At 36.5% G+C, this 26,766-nt stretch overlaps 1 protein-coding gene across 1 annotated transcript in view; it reads left to right on the top strand.

The window, feature by feature from the left end:
- Positions 1-26,766, top strand: part of LOC120515292 — a 500,214-nt gene that overhangs the window by 138,167 nt on the left and 335,281 nt on the right. Inside the window, exon 4 of the mRNA XM_039736159.1 lies at positions 20,944-20,991. Within this exon, the coding sequence (XP_039592093.1) occupies positions 20,944-20,991 (48 nt within the window). The remainder of the gene's footprint in view (positions 1-20,943; positions 20,992-26,766) is intronic.

Consider the following 26,766-nt stretch of genomic DNA (forward strand, 5'->3'; position numbering starts at 1 on the left):
CCATGACTCATTTGCTCCCATGCCAGTGAAATATCCTGGTATAAGTAGCAGTTCGGCTTATGGAATGCTACAAAGTGGATGTCAAGTTGATTATCATGGCAGGAGATGCAAAGTACAGATAAGAGGAGAATGCTCCCTGTGGAGTGAGGTTATCATAGAATCTCTCAGGGGTTTATCCTTGGACCATTAGTTGTTCTGATTTATATTAATGACATTGATTCTAGTATAGCTAGTAAACTTGTGAACTTCACAGGTGACACTAGACACTCAGAGTAATAGCAGACACCAAGGAAACAATTCCTAACGACCTGGACAAGCTATTGAACTTGATGAATGCTTAGAAAATGCTGTTTAATGTAGTGTGAAGAAACTACAAGAAGAACAAAAATGGTTTGGGGTAGCCACCCCGTATATTTGAAGACATGCAAAGAATCTGAAGAAAATACAGAAATGAATAGCACGATACAAAATGGCATTTATAAAGGATTGAGGGAAGAGGTGAGGTCAACAGATTTGGAACTGGAATTGAGGCCATCAGAGTTGGTACCAGAAGTGAGGTCAGGAGATTCAGGACCGGAAGTGAGGTTGTCTAGCAGAACTTCCTTCTGATGGGCTGCAGAGGAGGAAAGAGAGAAAGTGTTATCTGACAGTGCCAACCCTTGGTTTGGTGGATAATTACACTTATTCAAGCCTGTAAACTGTCTCGTAATCATGCGTATGTGATAGTAGAAAAGTGGTACCTGTGGGCAAAAGAAAAATCAGTTATACAAAACAAGACAGGAGATACTATCCTACAAGATGCAACCTCTGAAAATGATTTAGGGGTTTATATAGACAAAACATTTTCATTATCTAAGCAATGTACAGAAGTGATTGAAAAGGTAAATCTAATCTTAGGTTTTATTTTTAAAACTGTTAAATACAAATCAAGGGATGTTAAGCTCAGAATATGTAATGCACCACTGAGGCCAGGTATGGAGTATTGAGTGGAATTTTGGTCCCATTACAAGAAAGACATAGCAGCACTTGAAACTGTGCCGAGGAGAGTAACCAAGTACACTCCAGGAATTAAGGACATGTCCCACTTTGACAGATTCAGAGAATTAAATTTGTTTTAGTCAAGCACAGGATCCTGCCTGGGGACTTAATCAAGGTCCTCAAAATCATCAAAGGCATTGATAAAGTAGATCCAGCATACTTCTTTCAGCTTAAGGGTGAGCCGTGTAGTTGAGGACACCATTGAAAATTAAAAGAAAGTGTATTTTAGAACTGAAGCCAGAAATAAGGTCTTTCCACAAAGAGTTGTAGGAATCTGGAACAAACTATTAAGGTGTGTAGTTGAAGAAGAAACCTTGACAACCTTTATGAAGTATCTGGGTGAGATATTGGAACATCTTAGCTATTAGGTAAACAAATAAGCCTGACAGACAAAATGGTCTCCTCTCCTTTGTCAAATTTCTTATATTCTCATCTTCTAATGCTCCTACAGCTCAATCGGATGATCAATAGTTTTTAGCACATTCCCTTGAAGATTGCAGGTTTGCACACCAGTATGGTAACAAGATGATCTGAGCTCTCAGAGGGAGTAAAAGGGACATGTTATAATTCTACATGTAGATTTATACCATGCTTTGTTTTAGCTCTCTGCCAAGCAGGGAAAAGTTACTGTACTGAAGGAACTGTTCACACTGCTTTCTTGAATATATATTTTTGGACAAGAGGAACAAATAAAAAGATATATGTAAAATATATGAGAATGTTTGTTCTTTTTTATTATTTTTATTTTTTTTAATTATATTACACTAAATCTGATACTATACGGAATAACACAATGTACAGTTAGTAATGCCATGTTTCATGTGGATGGGTATTATGAAATTATGTAAACATCAAACATGTTCAACAGGATCAGAATTGCTACATTATAACAAAGGCGCTACAAGTAGAATTTTAATAAATACAGCTTTATATAAATCTATCAATATGCACACCAGAGTATGTAAAGATGTATAAACATGCACATATACAGTAGCAGAAAAGAAGTTCCTTACATGCTGACAGCACAGGGCAATGGCAAAATTTAGTTTGAAAAGGAACCAAGAGATGAATTGTAACCTGTGGCCACGAGAAGGCGTCCCTGAGCTCCAAACACCAGACACATCTCAACTAGACACAAGTTCAGACAACAGAAAAGAAAGTTTATGAAACTATACTTTTCTCAAAGGCCTTCAATCAGTCCAATACCAAAAACCATAATGCAATGTTTCTCCTTCTGTCTTTTCTCCACTATTCCTCTGCGAGTTACTGCCTCCCGACTGACCATGGATGCTGAAGAGGCAGCTCCTTTTCGCTGGACCCTGGAGTACTTTCAGTGCCACAGCAATGTATGTCTGAAACACTTCCAGGTCAGGCAGAAGCCCCCCAAAGTAGCAGTGTTGTTCCGCTGCAGCTTCCCATGGCGGTACCCAAGTACCCCAACAGGGTTGTCCACAAGTACAATTCCCGAAATGCAGTGTGAGTGTACCAATGGAAGTTCTATCAAAGGGATGCTGCCAACCTGTATATTGGGGAAACACATATCCCAAGGAAGCAGGCTCCCTCTGTCCTTCCATTATGGTGTCCCTGTTGGGAAATGTACCATTAACGAACTCAGCAAGGATGCCTGTCCAACCATATCTTCAACCCGTGGACTCCTGTCCATCTCTGTCAGGATGCCGATCCCTCTGTTACAGCATTCATAAAACTAAGTAACAAGCAGAAAGTTGCAACCAGGAATCATAGTCAAATAGAGAAGGCAAAAATTAGAAATCCAATAAACACACATAATCAGAGCCAAAAGGTTGAGCTTAAATTGTAGGCAAAAGTCAGTCAGTCAGTCATTCTCCAACCTGCTATATCCTAACACAGGGTCACGGGGGTCTGCTGGAGCCAGTCCCAGCCAACAAAGGGCGCAAGGCAGGAACAAAACCCTGGGCAGGGCGCCAGCCCACCTCAGTGTAGGCAAAAGTGTCAACTAAAATTCGTTAACCAGAAATCTTTCACAATTCTAAACAATTCAGTTCTTATTTCTTATATAAATATTCTATACATTTCTCCTTTTTACATATTTTTGAATGATTTTCATATTACATTTTGGAACAATTCTTTCAGCATAATTATGACTTCTATCTCTAATAACAGTTAGTAAGAAAGACAGACAGTTTATTCAGAATACTTTCAAATAATCAGTTTAAAGACATTTGACAGTTTTAAGTATAGCCTTCTCAGAATAATATGGGGGGTCTTATTGCTCTTCTGGCATGGCACGGTTCCCATGACCTCCTTGTGCCTGGCTCCCTTTAACTCAAGAAAATGCCTTCTGTGTTGCTTAAATTTATTGGGCCTGCCATTGTAACATATGCTGCTATAGGGCATGCCTCAGAACATAGTCTTCTGTGGGGACTGTACACTAATCATCATAATTATATTAGAACATATCAAAATAAAAGACACAGGTTGATTTGAAAATGTCACCACGTGCTAAAGTATACAGTAAGAGTGTACATGATAGTCATGATTGTCCAAAAAAAGTAGCATCTGTTTAATCTTTTGTCTTTTGTTTATTAAGCCATGAAGCTTGGTTGCAGAGTGCAGGAGTGATTCACTCTATTTTTTCCACATCCCAAAAGACATGCATATTGGGTTGATTGACACTGAATATTTACTTCATTATACCTCTAGAGAGCAGGTAAAAAATATGATGTAATCACTCGTAGATAGTTAAATATCCAAAAGACTAGAGATGTTTCATCAACCTGAAATAATTGAGTGCCTACCAGAATCTAAATAGTTTTAGAATTGTTTCTCAGAAATTAAGCATTATTTTATTCCAGTTTCATAAGTTATCTGAACAGATTGTTCATTACGCAGTAATGACCCATTGGGTATTACCTATAACAGAGCTAAAAGAGGATTAGGGATTAATGTAAAACCGAGACTGTCTGATAAATAACCGAAGATTTTATTTTAATAAGATCTGAAGTGAGGATGTTCCCAAAACATATGATTTGATGAAGGAGATGTCTGGTGACATCCCACCCATTTAGGATCTTTACCCAGGTAAGGGATAGTCAGTATTCTGCAAATTGAACTTAAGTGATTTTTTTTAAGCCAGTTTCTTAATCTAATTGCTTAGCCACATAAACATGGAGATTATTATGTATTCCCTCAGTACCAACCTAGGTAGCCCTCTTACTGATGTCTGGTTGTAAGAACAGAAAACGTTGGAGAAACAATAGATCATTCATTGCATTGAACTCAATTGGTTAACTAATACCCCCAATATATCTTCAATTACTGTTTACAAGTTGGCAAGGTTTTCAACAACAAGAATGTAGTTTTTCTTTTTTTTTTTTGCTTGTGTAAAAAAGAGTTCTGAATGAACTTATTTCTGATCTGTACTAATACTCAATCAGCTTTATAAATGCCTTTGACTAGTTTGAACACCTAGATTAGGCCCCTGCATTGCACTTTTTGCTCAAGAACTAGTGAGGTTTAATTCCTACCCTTAGCTTTTCTGAGAAGGACAAGTTCTTCAGTCTTGGGATGTCTTTGGAGATTTTCAACGATGCTATGTCTTTTTTGTAGCGTTGTGATCAAAACTGCATATACCAGTACTCTGGATACTGCTTTACTAGTGTGTTATGTGGTCTGAACATATTATCACAAGATCTTACAACAATATGGGAACCCTGAAGAACAGGTGCCAAAACTAGTAGTACTGGCTTGCACCGTTGTATAGGATCAGAGGGAGCTACTGGGGATCACAAATACTTGGTGCTTCACAATACATTTTCAAGACCAGCCTCAGGTAAGTGTTCAGGTAGTGAATATGTAGCCTGAAATTAATCTTTTGCAAACCAACCTAGCTGCCTTCCTTTGTTAAAGTAGCACACATTTACAAAGGTGAGACTCTTATATGTCAGTCATGTACTTAGTACACCCAACTGCATATTTTAATAGAGTTCAATATGATGAGCCAAAAAAAAAAAAATTTTAAATTAATTGTTATCATTCTTGTTCTTTCAGAGCTTGTTTATACTTCACTATTTAAAGCTAACATAATCAACATTTTCTCTTGTTTAAGCCACACTGTGCCAACACCACACAGAGGATGAAAAATAAAGAACAAAGATGTCTCACATGTAAAGTTCCAAAATTGCACTGACCTGTTATTAGAATATATCTGCAGATTTCAGAATACATTTTTGATTCTAAAAAGTGTTAAATATTGCTTCTCACTAAGCGAAGCATAAAACAGTAAACTTTACATTATTGGTATTATCTTTCATTTATTATGATAGATGTGTGCCTCCCAACTATACAAGTCATCTGCAGTGCTTTGATGTGGCTCCCGTGAGAAAAGGATCCATCAAAGAGAATGAGCAATCGGTGATAAATGTGGTTGATAGGGGCATCTTGCCTTTAGGGTTCCAAAAGCACAGCATAAAGTAATAATGATATAACCAAAAAATAAATAAATAAAAGCAATGTTTTGTGTAGATAGTGCAGTGGTTAACACTCCGGCTTTATATCTCTGTAGTCCTGAGGTGGCTCGGCTGCTGCATGGGACTTTTCACATTCTTTCTCTTTTTGGTTAGAATTTTTCTTCAGATAATCTGGTTTTCCTCTTACATCCCCAAAACATGAAGATAAAGTTAATTGGCAACTTTAAATTGGCATAGTGTTGGCGTGTTGATGAGTGTATCCTGAGATGGATACAATCCATCACAGCCCTATGCATGGTTGGTTGCTTCCTTGCACCCAAAACTACTGGGATAAGCTTTAGTGACCCATAATTAGATTAAGAGATTTGATAATAGATGCATCGATGAGTGGAATTTTATGTATGGCTATCCAACTGAGTTGGTCTTTTTCAAAATGGAATTGTTGGCCCCTCCTACCTCCTTCCTCAGGCTGCAGCAGTAACTGGTTGCTTGTACAAAGGCCCAGAAGGATGGACAGAGAAGTATCTACCAAATGAACTCTCCTTTTAGTAGTAAAATGCTGAGAGGGAACGAACCATCTGAATCTTTCAAATTTCTTTTGAAACTGACACATTGTGGAGATACTTGTCCTCTATTTACAATAGTTTCTCATGTTCAGGAAGCTGAGTCTGCTCAGCAAACAGATATTCTAATATTACCGCAGTTTTATGTTCTTGTTAATACATTAAGATTTTGTGAATCCACTCACTGCTCCCCTGATCTGAATGTCTCATTTAGTGATTTCTTCTTCAGCTGCAACCCATTCATGATTATCCTGGAAGCATTTCTGGCTTTCCAAATAAGTATCTTCATTTCCCTTTAGCTTCTGCCAGCGTCCTTTAGTACATGTTAGTATAAGAAATATGCCGGGTGTTTTGAATAATCAATTGCCTCTTTAATTTACAATTACTGTGCATTCTATCACAAAGCTTTTTATACCTGGACTCAAAATAGTTTTCCACAAATCCTACTTCATAGTATTTGATGCTTGTGTTTTATTGCCTATAGCTATAGAAAGGTGAAAACATGTTTACAAGAAGATACAGATGTAGGAATAAGAGAATGAAAAGTCTGTTAAAATACCACTAAAACAGATTACATTTTTAGACTCTTCTGTTATGTTTATGGTTTTTGGCTGACAGAGCCTGTTTGGCAAAGTTACCAAAGCATATGTATTTCTTTTGGAGTTTAAAATGTGAATATAAGAGAGTTCCCACCTTTTTGAAAAGCAATGTTTACTCACAAACAGACGTACCTAAAGAAGACTGCAGCATCCACACATAATTACTCATTGTGCACGTCCACATGCACGTCAGGTGATTTTATTAATTAAATTTCCTTAATTGCTCCAGTATAGATTGCCCTTTGTGTGTATGCGTATATTTTTGTGTGTGTTTTTAATTACTACTTGTCAGAATAATGAATTTAGATGCAGCATCAACCTGTCTCTGGGGTTTGATGCTGGTGAAATAGTACGTCTACTGTACATAAGTTTACAAGTGGGAAAACTCACATAACTCTGATGAATGCTGCCGGTCAGAAATATTAACAGGACAATTATCTGAAGTTGTACTTGATTATATAATGCAAAAAGCATATATTATGATTTAAAAAGATGTTTTGTAAAATACACTTAAAGTAATCCTGTAGTGTTTTGGTAGCATATCACCTCTCAACATGTATACTTTGGTTCATTTTCTGGCTGGCCTTTGTAATTTCTACATGGAGTTTGCACAATTTCCCCATTTCTGTATTGGTACCGTTGAGACTTCTTCTCTTATAGTTCAAAACTATATACCCATTTTAAGATGGAACTGGCACATGCGACTGTGTTCCACAATGGATTGGCAACCTGTCCACAGTTGCCTTGCTCTTGTTCCTATTGGGACTGATCTAATCCTGTACTGAAAAAAAAACCTGCAGGACAATGGATGAATGTGTAACTGCAATTTAACTCTTTGGTCTTCCTCATGAAATATGGCAGCAGTGTCCGCATAAAACATGACAATTGAATATTTCAGGTAAGTACTATTAAAAATCAAGCACTTGGTTTATGGGGTTTAGCTTTTGCAATGGCCAGTATCAGTTATTAAGTCATGGGATTCATGAAACAAATGGAAATAATGTTTACTTCCTTCCAGTATTGAGCAATACAACTAAGGTGTTTTATAATTACAGAGAATGGAGAATAACCAGATCAAAGTTGGGGTTACAGAGTGGGGCATAAACATGTAACAAACCTGTGATTTAAGAAGTTCCGTTCATCAATGATTATTAACACCGAAGTTCTGAATGGCAGGGGACCTGAACAAAGGCTATTAACTGACACTCACTGAACTCAACACACTTTAGCGCTTTCTCAGAACAAGTTTAAAGCTTTTGTCACTGTCAAGATGAATGAAGTTGAACTCATTACTCACAGATTGTTTGCAGTTTCAGACATTCTATGGCTGTTGGGATTATTCCAAAAACAGTCTTGGCCTGATAATACAATTATATCACAAAGATATACATGCAGTGGTCCATTCCCACATTTTCCTATACAGGCTCCTATGTATTTAATACCTTCTTTCAGTGATCTTTGGAGTCATTGGGTCATATCACACACTTCATTAGTTCCATTTTCTCTTTATGTAATTTGGTGTTGCCATTACACCTCTATACAGTCAATTTTGTCCATCCCGGTTTTGTGTGACATGATGTCAGATTTTACTTTTTTCTCTGTTTTTTTGTGTTGTTCCAATGCACATAAAGGAAATAAACATGTGTACACCAAAATATTTGTAATTGCAACAATTTTCTGGGAGAAAAGGCAGGGCTGCCGATAATTTCGGCCATGACTGTAAGTGAGTTTGTATCCAGTGAGTTGTAAGCTGTGTGTCTATTTACTGATTGTCTGATTTCTGTAAAAACCATCCCATTGTTAGGCAAAGGCTATCAAAGCCAAATTTTCTGTTTCAGCTAGGTTGTTAAACAACAGAGTTGCTTCTCCAATTAAAATATGTATTTTCTACCATATTTTGAAAATATTCATATTAGGTTAATTGTCCTATTTAACCTGTCTCAATATCAGTCAGTGCATTGACCGTACACAGCATGATTGATTCCTGTGTTGATTCTCCGACTCCTACAACTGGATTAAATGGATTTAATGTAGGATGGATGGAAAGCTTTAAGCTAACTGTTAATAGTCATTTATTTTTACTTTCACTTTTATGTTGGTCTGTTCTTGCTGCCCCCATGTGCTAGCTTTTGGGTCTTTTTGCTTCTCTTGTTTCTAACCATTTATCTTTGTTTATTATTGTCTTTTACTTCATCATGTGCTCTATTGTCCCACTCAGCTCTAATAATGGAGATAGTAAAACAGTAGATGTTGGCTCTCACAATACATAGTCAACTCTTAAAAAAAGTTTTCCAAGAAACTTATGTAGAAAGTCAAAAGTATCTGATATTACCCTTGCTACCATAAAAAATGAAACACATTTACTAAACTAAACTTAATGGAGCAATTCTAATATAAAAGATAAGATTAATAAAGTAGTGTGTGTCTGACAGATATTAAGTTCAACAACTAATTAAATACTGCATCTGCTGCTTAGTTGTCAAAAAATGTCTAACAGCAGTGCTTTGGAGCAGAAGAGGAAGCTGCATGGCATTTTTGTACTATTGCAACATGTGTGAGCTATTTGTCATTATGTTTATTTTATAAGTGACTTGTATTTGCATATATATAGATTTTTTATCAAATGATTTGATATTTAGTTGTTTAATCATTGCTATGATTTTAATGGTGACTTGATAGAAATGTGTCTCTTTTTTTATTGGAAGTTAACAAATGGCATGGCATGTGTCTCTTCTTCTGCCTCCTTGATCAATGTCCAGAGTTGCATGGAATGGTGTTATCCTGCAAATCACAGCCCCAGTTGTCAAGTGAGCAGGTTGTGTAGACAGCGCTAATAGATGATGTCTCAATCTTGGGACTTTTCTTTTTTACTCATCAGCATTTAAAACTTCTTCAGCTGGTGTGTTTCACCTCAACAAAGTGAAGATGATAGTGGTGCCTCTCAAAATGCTGGTCAGCTGCATTGAAATCTTTCCATTCTTCATCATAAATTAAAAAAAAGTTAATTGACAGAATATATTTTACTTGGTTTAAATGGCATAATCTAGTCTTTGTAGTGTTTGAGAATAGTTGTGATTCAGCTCTGTAAAAATGACTTCAATGAGGATGGTTGTTTAGAAACCTGCAATTGTCGCACTTTTGCCTAGTTTCACCCCCTCATAAATAAAATGTTATGGTCACATTTTTAAGATTGCATTTTAATATATTTCCGCTGAGGATTTTCTAATTCACCCTTAAATTTTCTCTGCTCTTCTATGCACTGATTTATGACTCTTTCAATCATGGCTGTGATTTATATGGATTTTTTTTTTTGTTTTGTCTATTCAGATCCACACAAAACTACACTGAATTCAATTTCCTTGTACAGTACTTCAATTTAGATAAGCCTGGTCACCACTGACTCTAGGATGTCATTTCACTGGACTAAGCCCTTCCAAATATCATGTTGAACCCCTCACCCATTTTTTTTTTTTATACCTTTACTTGTTGGATTTAACATTCTGGTCTGGACTTGGGCTGCTGCTCCTGAATACAAGAGATGATTACTCGCTTAGATATTTAGGTGGGTTGATTTTCACGTTCCTCTGCTAATTTACATGCACTGACTGAGATTATAGCATCAAACAATTAAAATATTTTGCAAGCAATAAAAAAAAATCCAGAAAAGTAATCATCTTTTATTGCTGCGTCATGTTACCCTTCATAAGTTGAAAGATGGGATTGGTACTGTATGTACAGTATAACATAAATAATAATATTACAGTATACCATGGAAAACATTTTTAAAAATATACAGTATTTTGGCAGAGGCAGGTAACGATATGGGATAAATGCTTTTAAATTGTACATTTTACTAACTTTTATTTTCAATTTACATTTTGACTTACCTCAGAAATAAGCACATTTTAGACTTCTTAGATCTCCATTCATCCATTCTGACTATCCATGCAGAAGGGCAAGACAGACACATTTTAATATTCTTTGATTATTAGAATACATTAAATTTTATACACAAGATAATATAATTTAGACAAATAAAGATTTTTTAAATAAAATTCTACATTCCAAATTAAATATAATTTACATATGTTATAAAATTAAAATGTAACTTTACACCTTAGTAAATGGGCCAGCATAGTGGAGCAGTGCTAGTGCTGCTTACTCACGGTAAGGAGACCAGAATTCACGTCCCAGGTCCTCCCTGTACGGTCCGTGCATGTTCTCCTCGTGTCTTTGGGGGTTTCCTTTGTGTTCTCTGGTTTCCTCCCACAGTCCAAAGACAGGTAGGTTAGGTGAATTGGTGGTACTAAATTGGTCCCAGTGTGTTGTTGGTGTGTGTGTTCACCCTGTGATGTTCAGGGTTTGTTCCTACCTTGAGCCCTATGCTAGCTGGGACCCTAAAGTTCGAAAATGACTGACTGAGCTTAGTAAATTTTAATTACTTAGGTTACAACATTTAAAATATAGGAAGTGTTAAATTTATTCAGCTTTGATAAAAGCAGTAGCGAAAAATAGTTATTAGGTTTGTTTCAAATACAGTAGCTCTATTAAAGGATAAAAGCTATTTATTCATAATCATGGTATATATATTCATTTGCCACATAAAACTGAATTCTAAAGTGATGCATCTTTTATAAGATTTAAAAATACTTTGTCTATTCTTGCAGCTTACAAAGGAGCTCTATGAAGCTCAGCATCACGTATCACATATGGATATTTGTTGATATTTGGTTTCGGCTATCTTTTCTGCTTTTGACATTTGCTCGTTTCTGATGCAGATTTCTCTCATATCCCCTGGTCATTTATCTAAAATTAGTTTCTTTCTTTCCCCTTGTTAGTGGCAGTACAAGACTATAGCATTCCAGTTTTTGCTTTTCTTATATTTTATTATCTTGCTCACTTGTTGTTTCGTGCTTGATATTTTTTGCCAGTCCCTTATGTGTCTTATTGTTCTGATTTTGCTGCACCATTAGAACTTGGCCCCTCAAATACAGCCATCACCTGAAAATGCTGTAAAGGAATGCTAGTGCCACGGCCTTGTCACTGTTGCATTAGCATATGTTAGCTGCTGTGGCTTTGGTTCATCTGTGGTGTTCCTTTAGTATTTGTAAAGTATTTTGCTTTGGCTCTTTCCTTCTTGTGACTTTTTGTGGTGAATCTTCATTTGCTATTTTTATTCTTTTGTCACGCATGTGTGTCTGAGGATCAACTTCTAGGCTCTAGTAAGCACTACCACTCCAGGGGCCTCATGCATAATGCCGTGCGTAGAATTCACACTCTAATATGGCGTACAGACAAAAGCAGAAATGTGCTTATGCACAAAAAAATCCAGGTGCATAACTCTGTGCTTTTGCCAACTTCCACGTTCTTCTGCTACATAAATCCCGGTCAGCGTGAAAAGTTACGCACGTGCACGCGCCTACTGCCCCACCCCATCTCCTCACAGAATTACGCCTCTTTGAATATGCAAATCAATATAAATAGCCCTTAAGCTCTGCGTTCTGTGAAAAGACAATGGGAAAAGCAAGGGGGAGAAATAGAAGAATTTCAGCGAATATCAAGTGAAGGCAAAGAAAAACGCACTATTTGTTGGTTTAACACTAGAATTACCAGAGTCTACGAAAAAACTAGTAGATCCGTCCCATCTTAAATCGCTTCTTAAAACCGTTCTCACCTCTCTTCCAGCCTCCTTTGTCCTGTAAAAGTGCCGATAAAAACAAACTGCAAGCAGCCGGCTATTCCATCCCCCCACTAACTTAGAACGTGCACGAACTTCTCCCAGCTCATGCCTCGATTATCTGGTAGTGAAGTGGAGTTTTAGAGTGAAATAATAGATTGTTATTTGGAACACACACCTTTCATGTTTGTTTTGTTTCTACACTAATCTGTGTAAACACATTATTAAAACAGAAACTCTATTTTAGTAATAAATGTTACAAAATGTGGGCATAAACTATAATATGTGTGAAGTCTGAAGGCCAAAGATCAAATAAACACTTTCATAAAAGGTTCAAGAATATTATAACAGCTTCTGTGGTGTACTGGTAAAATTTCATTATTTGGAGTGCAGCATACTTGTACTTCAAGAGACCTGAGTTTGATTCCCTGTTGGGGAGAATTTTTTTTTTTAAACCTTTGCCGTTCTGCCTGCCTGAACTCCCTGTCTATCTATATAGTAATAACAGTAATTTTATTATTATATAGGAGCTTCCCTGTCTGCCTATCATATAGTGCCTTTCCTTCCTATCTATCAATATATCAAACCCCTTAGCTGTTTTTTTATATATCTATTATACAGTGCCTTCCCTGTTTATTTATATATCTAGTGCCTTCTCTGCCTGTCTGTCTGATTGCATATAGCGCTGAACTTACTGCTCTGTACTATTCTGTCCTCTGCATGTCGTGGAGTACAAAACAAACACCACCATACAGCAACATGTGCGAACTGGCAAGATCAGAGAAAAAAACACACGGTTACTGATTACAAACCACAAGATGAATGAAAGAGACATTATATGTGAAAACATCATCGCACTAATGCAATATTATTTGAAAACGAACAGTGTCAGATCGGGTTTGAATATGTGCCCGATCTGACGCTGTTCGTTTTCAAATAATATTGCATGTACTGTGCGTTCACGATCCCCCCTTCCCATCTAACACTGCTTTATTCACATAAAGACGCGCTACAGCTCAAATGTGATTTATGTAGGGAAGAAAGTACAGTGTCAGGTGCTCATTCAGTGTAATAGGAACCATAGCACAGAGAGGTGTGTACACTGCAACAAGTACATATGTCGTAAATGTAGGAAGGGTGTGTGGGAACTGTTAATATTTGAATGTGATGATTTTATATAGCATGGATCGGAAATTAGCAGTTCTTAGCATTGCCCTACGCAAGCTGTCGTATCAACCACCTACTGTAACTTGCTTTCTTTTTTCTTCGGTTATAGTGTTGAATAAAAGTGCACTTGTTTTGTTATACTTGTACACCAACATATGTTCCTGTGCTTGAGCAACACGGGCATGCTCAGAAAATAGATGTGTAATGCCACGAAAAGTGCACACAGGTACTTCAGTTTACGAGCATTGGTACGAGAATCAATCTCAAGTATACTGCAGAGCTATAGTGCATCTTTATGTGAAAACAGTCAGATGCGGTGGGTGGGGGGCGTTTATTGGGAAGGATCCTGAACATGACTGAGAGAATGAAAAGTGAATAAAAAAAAACCAAAACTAAACTTTGCAAGTATCATAAATTATACACTGAAATCAAATGTATGTTTTTATTCTAAAATAGTAAGAATAAGAGCAGTTTACTTCTCAAAATTGAGTCATGCAGGATCGAACTCATAACCTTTTGCTTGGTAGTCAGCAGCTAATACCATTACACTACCACAGCAGCTGTAGTAAATGTGTGTCAATGTGGCATGCTAAGGCGGCTTTTTTTTCTGCAGTTATATTTTTGAATAAAAGCATACTTGTTCTGTAATATTTGTACCTTTTGTTAAACTGTTTCTTTGATATTTGGACTTCAGGCTTTATACATTATATAGTTTATGCCTACATTTTGTCATTTACTACTACAATATGAAAAACGTTTTTGTTTTAAAAATGTGTTTACATGGATTACTGTAGAAACGGAACACACATGATATGCGTGTATTCCAAATAATGATCTTTTATTTCCACTATAAAGCTCCACTTCACTCCCAGATAATCAATCAAGGCGTGAGCTGGGAGAAGTTTGTGCACATTCTAAGTCGGCGGGGGGGTGGAATAGCCCGCTACTTTCAACTTTTCTTTATCAGCACATTTAGATTACAAAAGACGCTGCCAGGGAGGTGAGAACAGTTTTAAAAAGTGATTTAAGGTGGGATGGATCTACAAGTTTTTTCGTAGGCTCTGGTAATTCTAGTGTTAAACAGTCGTATAAACAACAAAAGGAAGTTGATCAAGTGACATAGAGTGTCAGAGAAACACGAAAGCTCAAGTTCACAAAGTCACCAGTTCCCAAAATAAAACAGAAGCCGTGAAAAGGCGAGTCGTAGCCCACCTTCTGAGTGCCATATGAAAGCTTATTAGTGTACAGTGAAAAAAAATAGGCACACAGTGGGGAAAAAAGCACAAAATGTCAACTTTAATCTCTAAATTTCCACTTTAATCACGTAGTTTATTTTGTCATTAAAGTAGAACATCATAAACTTCATCTTAAAATCATTTAATTTACTAGTTTCTCAAATCCCATCGTAATTTAAGTAGCACAATAAATGCTTTGTTTTGTATTTGATCTTCTAAGTGCTTTATGTGTGTGAATCACTACGTGCTTCTTAAACCAGCTCTTTCTTCCTCCGACAGGACACAGAATCCATTACATTCATGATATTACACCTCTCTGAATCATTAAAATACTGTGATGTATACTTGATATAATTTCCATGATGATAGGAGTTAAAGCATGTTATTAAACATGGGAACACGGTGGCACAGTGATTGTTCACACCTCACGCAAGACGCCTGCTGCGCAATGCGCGACCTTCGATGAAATACTTTATTGTAGCAGTACTGTCTCTTTCAAATGTACTAACCTCTAATTCCTGTCCTTACTTTTCTTTCTCCAAATACCCAATTGGCACACAATTAGCTCTGTAAAAGACGTTAAGCCATCTGTAAACTTAGAACACCAATTCTTCAAAAATTTTAAGGAACATTGAAATATCTTCGTAGTACATGTTAAATTTTTCTATCCTTCCAGTGTCACGCCAGTCCCAGTACGAATACAGTGCGAGGCAGGAACAATCCGTGAACGAGTGCCAGCTCCTTGGTAGCGCTGCAACAACGTGTTCTCAAATGTTCATTTATTAACAATATAGATTATTTAAATTAAGTTAAAGTTTTATTTTGCTGTATTTCATCTTAAAAATGACATTGTCATCTATACTAATAAAAGGCAAAGCTCTCACTCACTCACTCACTCACTCACTCACTGACTCACTCATCACTAATTCTCCAACTTCCTGTGCAGATAGAAATTTGGCAGGCTTATTCCTTACAGCTTACTTACAAAAGTTAAGCAGGTTTCATTTCGAAATTCTACACGTAACGATCATAACGGTCGATAACGGTCGACAACATCCGCCATGTTGAACTTTCTTATTTATGGCCCCATCTTCACGAAATTTGGTAGGCGGCTTCCCTGCGCTAACCAAAACCGATGTACGTACTTATTTCAGTGGTATGATGCCACTGTCGGCCGCCATATTGAACTTTTCAACAGTCTTTGTTACTTATGGGCCCATCTTCAAGAAATTTGGTACGCGGGTTCCCAATGCTAACTGAATCCTACTTACGAACATATATACTGTACGTCCATAGCCTGCAGCTCGGTCACCGTGTGAGGCGGCGTTGGGTTCCCCATCCCAACGCCTCCCACATTGTTGGCTGCCTGCCCATATAAGGCCATCCGTCGCTCCGGTCTCTACATTCCCTTCCTTGCTTCGCCACAGGATTCACGTCTCCCTGCTGATAACTACAGCCTTTTTATTTAATCCACGACTTCTCCGCTTGTTTATTGTTCGTTTATTACTATTATAGTTATTGTTTAGGTATTTTAGACTTACTTTACATTGTTCAGGTACCCATTTCCATTATCATTCCAACCGTACCCCCATTAACATGTCTATCGAGGTAATTACCATCAATCAAAGAACTGTCACTTACTGAGTGGTTTCCATGCCCGGAGATGGCACCTACCTTTTCCATTCTCTGTGTTACATATTGCACGGCCATATCAGGCTCACACTTGATATTCGGAGGAACATTGTGTCTTATGTATTGAATGACTGGGACAGGTTCAAGGTGTGGACTGATGATGCTACACAGGAGCACTATAAGAGTGAAATGCTTAAGCCCTTCACCTATGGTTCTGCATGTGAGTTGATGACTGCCGCTGAATTGTTCGGTTGTCGCTTTCAAATGTACCGAAATGGCCAAATATTTTACATGTTTCGACAACCACCAATGCCTCTTAAACATCTTAGATTCACAGGTGACAATTTCAGTAGTGGACACTTTGATGTTTATGAATGTTTAAACTCTCAAAAGGTGGATGTGAAGTTATCGATGAAACCAGTTGTATGCTTACAATGCTTGACAGATGCTGAATGTCACTTCAAAACAAGTCCTGCAAATACTGTTGTAATTGAAACAAACCATGAAACTGTATGTTGCATACTCAAGAGTAAGCTCAGCGCACAGCTTGGTCATATTACAACCGGAGGGCCGAACTCCCAATGTGGTATACAAAGAGATCCTTAACAAATAATTATTGGTATATTTTCCCTCAGTTTAAAAAGGTTTCATTTTCTTCTTAATAAAAATTTTAAGGCAGTACTTCGCCGCTGCGAAGCGCGGGTATTTTGCTAGTTATATATAAATATGCGCTTTATAAAGTGGCTCAGGTTCTGCAATTTTCTAACTGTATCGCAAGATTACAGTGAGGTAATTGTACTTATAAGTACAAACAGTTCTACAAGGAGCACTTGATGGACTGGTTGAGTTTGTTTATAGTTCTTGGGATGAAACTGTTTCTGAACCGCGAGTAAAGGCTCTGAAGCATTTTATCATATGAGAGCAGTTCAATAGACAGCATGGCGGAGGCAGCGTGTGCTATATGCTGTATACCAAAAATTCTCTTTCCGACCAGCTGCTGTACAGCTGTGATTCCCCATTCAGATACAGTGATATAAATACTCCGAGTGGTGTAGTGAGAGTAATATGGACAAAGATGATCCACTGTGGCAACCCCTAACAGGAGCAGCTGAAAGAAGAAGTTGGTGCAGTGAGAGTAATAACGCTAAAGTAGCTATTGTATTTAGAATAGTTTGACTATTCTGTGGACCATTATATTGTTACAGGTTAATTACAATCAGATACATTAAACTAATAAACAATATGCGGTTAATTTCAGTGTATTTATAAAGCCGCGTCAGTGATGTGGATCTAAAAAAGAAAGGAAAACCACACTGGAACAGTAGCACTGCTTTGACACTGGGTGCCGCCAGTCTGCAAAACCAAGCGCAGAACTTGCGTATGCCAGGGTATGAGCTACCGTGAAAATGTGCATGGCTTTATGCCAAGTTTAGGTTTTATACGTCGTAATTTGAGCGTGGAAACATATGTACGTAACATTTTTGTGCGTACACACCGTTTATACATGAGGCCCCAGGACACAATAGGGCTATGTCACTGACAGTGTTCTCTCCTTTAACCCACAGCTCAGAGAAGCTGCCCAATGAGGGCAACTAACTCCTCCCTTTCTGGTCCAGTGACTATAAAGCTGAAACACAAAACTGTGGTGATAGAACAACACTAAGCTGCATGATGCTGTCTGTTCACCACATCAGAAGCCACAAGAATGCCTTTCCCTTATAGCAGCGGAGAGTTGCCATCCTACTTTCTTGGCATTATAAATTAGTGTGTTAAATAACCACCGTGGTCTGCAGTGACAACAAGTTGTACAGTGTATTGTAAGCTGCCTGTAATGTATTTTTATTTAGCCTTCTTACAGGAATTAAAAATAAATGCTGTAAGAGTCAAAGGTAAAAATTAAAGTGTACCTTTTTTGGCCATTGATGTTTCCCAGATTAAAAAAATTGTGGTTTTAAATATAATGAAGGGATAGTAATTAAAAGGTGGAAAAACAAGGAAACCTCAGTAACCACAATAGGTATTAATACTCCCAGGAAATGGCTCCATAATAATGGTAAATGGGTGATCTGCAGACATTTTAGGATAGTGTATTTTATTATAAAATGACAAGTCGATTCACTACCACTCTATTTGTTTTGTAGGTAATCTTGATGGAGATGTGTTACACTTCCAATAGGAATATTGTATGTTTTTATTAGGTAACTACCATGTAATTATGACAATAATTTAATAATTTGTTAATTTTACAAATAACGGGGTTTGCAGTTGTGAGGCCTTGCTTTAGACGACTTAGAATATACTGTGTATGGACTGAATAACAAGCTGTGTGCTAAAAATAACACCGACCATACGTTAAATTAAATTAGAGATTAAATTAGAGCTACTTTAACATCTTTCTTTCTTTCTTTCTTTCTTTCTTTCTTTCTTTCTTTCTTTCTTTCTTTCTTTCTTTCTTTCTTTCTTATGTTGGTTATAATCAAGAGGAACTAAAAAGATATTTCTTATGGATATTGAAAAAAGTGTTGTCATTTCTAACAATATACTGTAACAGAGCACCAAAGTGCTGATTAGCATTGCTGCTCATGTGAGAGATTCTAAGTGAAAATTAAGGTTTAATAATTTTGTATGTTACATAAATTGAAGAAAAACATACTTGACAAAACAAAGAAAAAGGTCTGTATTACAGAAAATAAAAATATTAATTCACTATTCATCTCATTGGCAATTATTTAAAAAAACTAATTTTATGGCTATGTTTTTTAAAATTCATAATTGGGAGCAAGAATTAGGTTGAAGAAAGGTTAATATATGATATATTCATAAGAACCAGTGAATTATGACAAAGAGGCTGATAGCATTTATATGTATTTCATGACATTCTTGCTTTTTATAGTTTATCTAACTTATTGATCCATATTAAAGTTCAGTGGCTCAGCTGGGAACTATGTGATATAATCAAATATGTTTGCAGAAACAATGTGTTGTTTGCAAATGATATGTTCTTTCTGAACAATTGTTCCATGTGAATCTGATTAATCAATATACCTAGACCTGAAAGATTTGTTTAATTGATTAACCTATTTGCTACATTTCATTTGTCAGAAATGAATCAATTCTGCAAAAAAAGTTGTTTGATTCAATGAATGAGCGGGACAGAATCATTGGCAGTGATTTGCTGCTTCAAATATCACTTGGACAAAACAGGAGCAGTGATTTGCTGGACTGAGTGTAACTCCAGTGTAACAGCAATGATGAAGTCAACCAAAAACATAGAATCGTGTTGAATCAAATAAGTCTAAAACAAATCAAACCATGGAAAAGGCACAGAGATACTTGACCTCCTATCACCCTTTTAACAATTAAAAAGGTTTCATAATTCTTATATGATAGAAGTATATTTCTTCAATGTCTATTGACTCCAGTGTGCATTCAGTTCATTATTTTAGATTTAGACTTGGCACCAAGACATTTGCAGGCCCTTTCCAGAGAGTCAGTACTTCCTTGACATTTATTTCACATTCTACATTTATTGCATTTGTTTGTGTTTCATTTTTTTTGTGGTGATAGTACTTGTTGTGAAAAGTGTTATAAAAGATTAAAAAAATATAATTTCCCCATTTTTGTGGTTACTGATTTATGCATCTATTGTTATATCACATTACTTAGCAAGATGAAAGTAATACACTCTTAATGTATTCTTCACAAACAATAAAGCCTTTTTTCTGATGATTAGCTCTTGGGTATTGCAACACTTTATTTAATTATTTTCTTAATTCTCTGGTGGTAGACTTTTTGTTTCTGTGATTCTTTACTTTTATTTGTTGTTGATATATTAACATTTTGAGCAAATCAGTTTCGTTGCTATTTCATTAAAATGAATATGGGAATCAAAATTAATCTATGCACTGTCATTAACTAACAGACATAACAAATCCATTAAACAGAATATGTAACGATAAGTATGAAACTCCATTAACTGTGCATTGCTATTCATTCTACAAACCTGCAGTACGGCTGTTTACACTTATCAGTCTCTGCTGCTAAAACTTGACTGATGATGAGATGTGTTGTAATTTTAATGCATTACATATGTTCAAATATTGCACCTTCTTCCTTCTATCATACATAAGTTGATAAAAGGCAAAATGTTACTGCTTTTAAGTGAGGAATTTATTTTAGATTAAAACAGTATAGGTGATGTGTGATGGCTGCTTATTAACGGCCCAATTTATCTTAACAAGGTGTGAGGGACTTTTGTTTTAATGCAAGAACAGCTATATTTAATTTCTCACAAACAGGACAGAAGTAATCAACAGATTCTTCCCAATTATCACTGTAGTGTTTGTGCTGCTGTCTGCTTGAAAGAGGACAACAGACCTACAGTTTGAATTTTGACTCCATGCACGGTATAGTAACATAGTGATGAAGGCTCTTTAAAAACTTGTGAAGGAATGCCACAGATCAGATGTTTCTAATTGCAGATCATAGGTTTTAATTATACCTCGCCATGCATTTTGGATTTCTTACTTCCACATGTTCAGAAAAATGCAGTAATTTGCAATTCTTATTTTCTCCTTAACACAGGGAGCTGGATCTGAAGACAGATCAAGATGTGGGATCTGCAAAGCTGAGGTAAGTTTGTTATGCTGCAGTCCTCTCAGTATTGAACATTACCTTACACAGCTACGGCTGACTGAAATAGAACAAGACAGTGATGATTTCATCAATTTCCAAAGGTCTGCTGGTGTGAATTTGTATATTAGACTCCCTGTTTTTCTCTAGGCCATAGCCAAACAGTGATAAATCAGTACTGCATTTGTACAGTAATATCTTTTTTAAAGAGATTAACATCATTTGTTGTCAATTGAGAAAAGTACTTGTTCATTTAAGATATATATACAGGGTGGCGCAGAGAAACAGGGAATTTCCAATGAAGTTCAATACATAATAAATAAATACATTACAAAATACATTTAATGATAAAATGTATTGTACAGGATATGCAATTAATGATGGTAATCAATAGGATTAGAAATGAGTACATTAGAGGGTCAGCTCAAGTTGGACGGTTGGGAGACAAAGTCAGAGAAGCGAGATTGTGTTGGTTTGGACATGTGCAGAGGAGAGATGATGAGTATATTAAGAGTAGGATGTTAAGGATAGAGCGGCCAGGCAAGAGGAAAAGAGGAAGGCCTAAGAGAAGGTTTATGGATGTGGTGAGAGAGGACATGAAGGTGATGGGTGTAACAGAACAAAATGCAGAAGACAGGTAGATATGGAAAAAGATGATTTATTGTGGCAACCCCTAACGGGAGCAGCTGAAAGAAGAAGAAGAATCAATGTTCATTTTATGTTTTGAAGAAAACATTGTGAAGGTGTTGTCTATTTCTCCGTACACATTCTGACAGCCTGTTATGGAAATTCTGCATTGCTTGACATAACATGTCAAGAGGAATGCCAGCAATTTCCTCTTCAATCCTCCTTTTTAGTTCAGCAATGGTTGCAGGACATGTGCGGTACACTTGTTTTAAAATGTCCCCACAGAAAAAAATCACAAACAGTGAGATCTGGGGATCACAGAGGCCATGGAAGGCCACCTTTGTGTGAAATGACACGCATTCCAAACAAGCGTTGAATAGCTGCCATCGATTGTTGGGCAGTATGCTGTGGCTCCATCCTGTTGAAATCGCATGTTTTTGATATCGCATGAGCAGATGGGACATGATCATGATATCCTAACTGCTAATGACACTGACATTCCCTTTGCACAGACGTCACACTATCACCATTCTTCTAAAAGGCTTTCACAGCTAACGCTTGTTGCTCACCACTCCACTGCTCCATTATAACTAATGGCAAGGAGTTCTAAACAAGGTCGCTGTGGTCGCCAAAACCTAGTTCCAAAATTTCCCGTTTCCCTGCACCACCCTGTATTTTTATTGATTACAGCTTGAGATACTTTGTTCATCTGTGGTTCGTGACTGTTGCATTATAACTTTTAACCGCCATCACCACTTCAAGTGTGACATTTTTTCTTTTTTTTTTTTTCAAATTTAAAACAAAATTTAACATTGACGTTCTTGGAGAATTGTAAATATTTCATTGACTTGCTCTCCACAGGAAAACAGTATTAGGAAATCTACTTGATGAAGGTGAGCACTGCAGTCCACTTAAGCAAGTGGGACATTTATGTGTTTCTCATCCTGAAGGATGTAGTAGTCATCATTGTTGCCCAAAGTCTCTCTGATTCTTACAGTTTCACATGTCACATTTTTACTGTGCTGTGTATCCTGTGGATTATAGCATGGTGTCTTAGACAAACCCCGATTTTATTGTTCCTGTGTCTGAATTTGGTTCTTTTGGATAAGATGTTTCACATATTAATTACATGAATGCATTCATCTGACAATTTGTTTTGTAAGAAAGTGCTTCTGTAAGAACAATATTGGGCTCAGTGCCAAAAAACCCTATATGAAGATGTCTAATTTAATTGAATGAAAGTTTTCTCAGTGTTTTAAAACATGAAGGCTGTATGCTATGAAATGTACTTTAAAAAATTAATTCAGGTGTAATTTACATAGACAGATGTAAACTGTACATATAAGAAGACTTGTTTATTCAAAAGACAGTCTAGTTTCAAACTAACATTATATTTATAAGCACGAAGCCAGGTAGCTAGGAGCTTAGTCCAGAATAGAAAGGGTCTTCACCTCTTTGGGACACACTGTTTGCACTGGGACTAAGCAATTCATGAATACAGATCACTCATTCACAAAAATGCGGCAGCCAAATCAAGAGCTTACGTAATCAAAGCAAGAAAAGGTTCAGGTAATGAACAGTTTGAAAACACCAGACCAAGGATATAGTCCAAAATGGATTTAAATAAATCAAATGATCAGAAATCAATATGGAAAAACTGTGGTATTCCGAAAAGGTGTGGAGAAAAGGAAATCATCATTTGGGCCCAGTGTTGACAAATTATTTTTGCAACCAGGGAAATGTTTTACAAGAAAGATCGACTTCTAGCTGAATATGTTTTGCTATCCCTTCTAAAACAGACTCTATCAGAGCTCAGGAATAGTTTCATTTGTAACACTATATAGATAGATTGACTTTACAACACATACACTAAGACACTCTGCAGAATGCTTTGATATAGGCTGCATTTCACCTTCTCCATATACCTGGATTTTCCCCTGATAGTTTACAATGTTTTTAACACTAAATGCCACACCTGTAATTTCTCCATGTATAATTAATGGAAGCAAAAATTTTGAAAATTGTTTTTGAGATAAAGGAAGTGGGTTTCTAACTCTCTGCTCTAAGTAGGCCCAGCTATCCATGGGATCAACTGAAATAATCAGTCTGCTGATTGCTGACAATAAAAGAACTAACAGTAGTAATTTGAACGTTAAATTTTCCTTGCCGGCCTTACTGTGTGTGTAACCCTTTTTCTAGCCAGCCAAGCACCCATCAGTTTAAGTCTAATCAAAATAAAACCCTCCAATCAGTGCTCTTCCAGTCAAGAAAGCAATATCTGAGCAACCTAGGGTCAACCAGGTTTCAGTGCTCTGTTTGATTGTGTCATTTCAGAACAATTTTCATTGACTTTTTTTGTAACTATACTTTGGTCTTTTATTTATTGCATGTGGAGCCATGTATACTGCATTGTTTTGTATAAACTAAAGTCTATTGTATATGACTTGGACAAGCAACAGAACTGAAAGTCTTTATTCACAAATTACACACATATATTGCATACACTTCCCAGTATTTGCTCTGTTAAAGGCAGGAAAAGGAGCCAAAACAGATGTAGTGGATGTGTATGTGTGAGGGAAGAAATTTGTGCACGTTTCTGTTTTTACTTTGATTTAAGCAAGATTTCAAACTAACAGTGTTGGTAAATCAATTTAAGCTGTTTTTCTGCCTTATTAATGTACCAGAGCATCCTTCTGACTGAAAGGTTTTGACAAATCAGAATATCTGGCGCTTGGTATTCTTCGCATAATGTTAAATTTCTTATTCATTTCATGAACCCAAATTTATCATGCTTTAGAAGCACCTTCCAAATGCAAATTCTGCCTTGATGCTTTGCCAGTTTTGTGTCTGAGCTCATTTGAGAGAAATCTAACATATCGATGTAGCATCACAACAGGTCTCCTGGTTTTGCTTTATTCATAAAAGCAAGTTCTACAGCACTTTGCCTTAGAGCCACAGCATAACTTTTCCTACTCATTTTCTGAGCCAAGTCACTTGTGTGAACTCCTTTATTTTGAGGGTACTGTTAGGAAATATGATGTGCTTTATATACCTTTGTAACCCAATATACTACTTGGATAATATACTTGAGGAGCTTCTATTGTAAGCTTCTGCATTAGTACATGACACTACGTTATAAAGTTACAACACTCTTAAATAAAACCACTGCAAATAGCTGACAGCATCATAAATCTTAAATGAAATCATATCTTTGGTTTTGGCTCTGTTTAGACAAATATTTTGTAATATTATGAGAAAGATTTCTTATCAGTTCAAAGAACATCCGTCTGTTATATGGTCCTAAAGGAGGAAAGGTTTGCTTAAATTATAAAAAATATGCCCTTAATATTTCTCTACATTGCATCAGCAGGTAACTGTGTAAGTGAGAGACAGCAAAAGCCAAGAAACTTTTTGAGTTTGAATAAGACAAAGAAAAAGACTAGTTCAATCGAGACTAACTTTCATTCTTGTGATTAAGATGTGTGAAGAGCAAACTTCAAAAGCTGAATCTCTGTTTGTCCTTCCTGAGATGTTATTAGCTCTCTTGTCTTAGAATATCTTTATATACAGTAGTATAAAGCAGACAATTCAAATACTGGACAAAAGAAGAACACTTTAATTATTATAAATTGACCTTGGTGAACTGAGTTTTAGAAATGTATTTTTCAGTTATCCACTACATCAGCAAAGGATATTTGAAGGGTTTTCTTCCATGGCCATTTTTAAGTGAGTGCATACCGTTGCCTTAGAGTCACAGAACAACATTCTTTTATTTTGTTTAAGAATAGTTTTCTTTAACATCTACAGCTCAGCATTTAACCTGAAGAGTTTGACAAATATTGCAATATTTTGGGTTATGGTGAAATTTATCATATCATCCAGTTTACCTGCGGTTTGGTCAAAAGAGCATAAGAGCCAATCTGCAGTCTCTGTTTAGCATTAATTATGTAATTCCAAGAAAATTTGTGGGCAGCTGTGTTTCCACATTACAGCTTTTCCATAGGTGTGTCAGTGAAACCAGACATTTTGTAGATGGAGAGATTTATTTGTCCTTTATGCCATCAAGAAAATCCATTTGTAATGGTTCAAAATGTTCTCACCAAGATTTGATGACATGCAAAGTGGAAAAACAGGTATAATGAATCACATCATAGAGTCTCTTACCAAAGAAGAGGATCCATCCATCCATCTGTTTTTTCTTTTAGACCAGCTTAGTTCAAATTGTTTAGGGTTACAAAAGATGAGATGTCAATTCATTGTCGTGCAAACACCCACATTCTGTCACATATGGCCATCTTAGAGTTGTCAATAAAATTAGCCTTCATGATTATTGGACAAAAATACTGTTCCATACAGACCGTTTAGAATGTGCAAACCTCACATTGGCATTGACCAGGTACATATTCACAGTCAGGCTCCAGAAATGATAAGACGGCCATCCTAAATCCTGGAAGAGAGTTTCACTAGCAAGGTAGAATAGAAATGGCGATTTCACAAATTTGCTCTGGAGTGTGAGTCTTCTAACATATGTGCTCATTCTGGTTTTAAAAATTTAATTTACTGTATGTCACTATAGAATGAGTACCACTAAAAGTATAAAATTCCATGCCAGTAACTATAACATGACATAGTGAATTATCAATTGCTTTTAACTGATAAGTAATAAGATACTTTTCCAAATGCTCATTTCAATATTTCTGTCTAAAGAGCTGTATCTGTCATACAAGTAGTAATGCTCTTAATTTATTATTATAATTAATACTTTTCTATTTATTGTAAACATATTTTCCCCCATTAAATGCTGTGGTGGAGCAAAAGTCTACCTTGGCAGGAACATTAACTTCACAAAAACAGCTTTACATGAAACATAATTCCATCTCAGGGAGCACACACATTAGTAAGCCTAACATTGTTATTTAGCAGGAGAAGGCACCCAGAAAAACCTTTCATGAAAACACTGACACGTTAAAACTCAAGGCATCATGAAGTACCCATATTATTTAATATTTCAGGTTGCACAGTTTGATTAGTTTGAATATCTACCTGCAATCTTGTTGATTTCTTCTGAGTGCCTTTTGTAGTCCAAAGATGAGCTGTCAGAGTCTCTAAATTAGCCCAGTGGGAGTGTGTGTGTGTGTGTGTGTGCGT

The sequence above is a fragment of the Polypterus senegalus genome, chromosome 14, assembly GCF_016835505.1.
Source record: "Polypterus senegalus isolate Bchr_013 chromosome 14, ASM1683550v1, whole genome shotgun sequence".
In the NCBI taxonomy this organism is placed as follows: Eukaryota; Metazoa; Chordata; class Cladistia; order Polypteriformes; family Polypteridae; genus Polypterus; species Polypterus senegalus.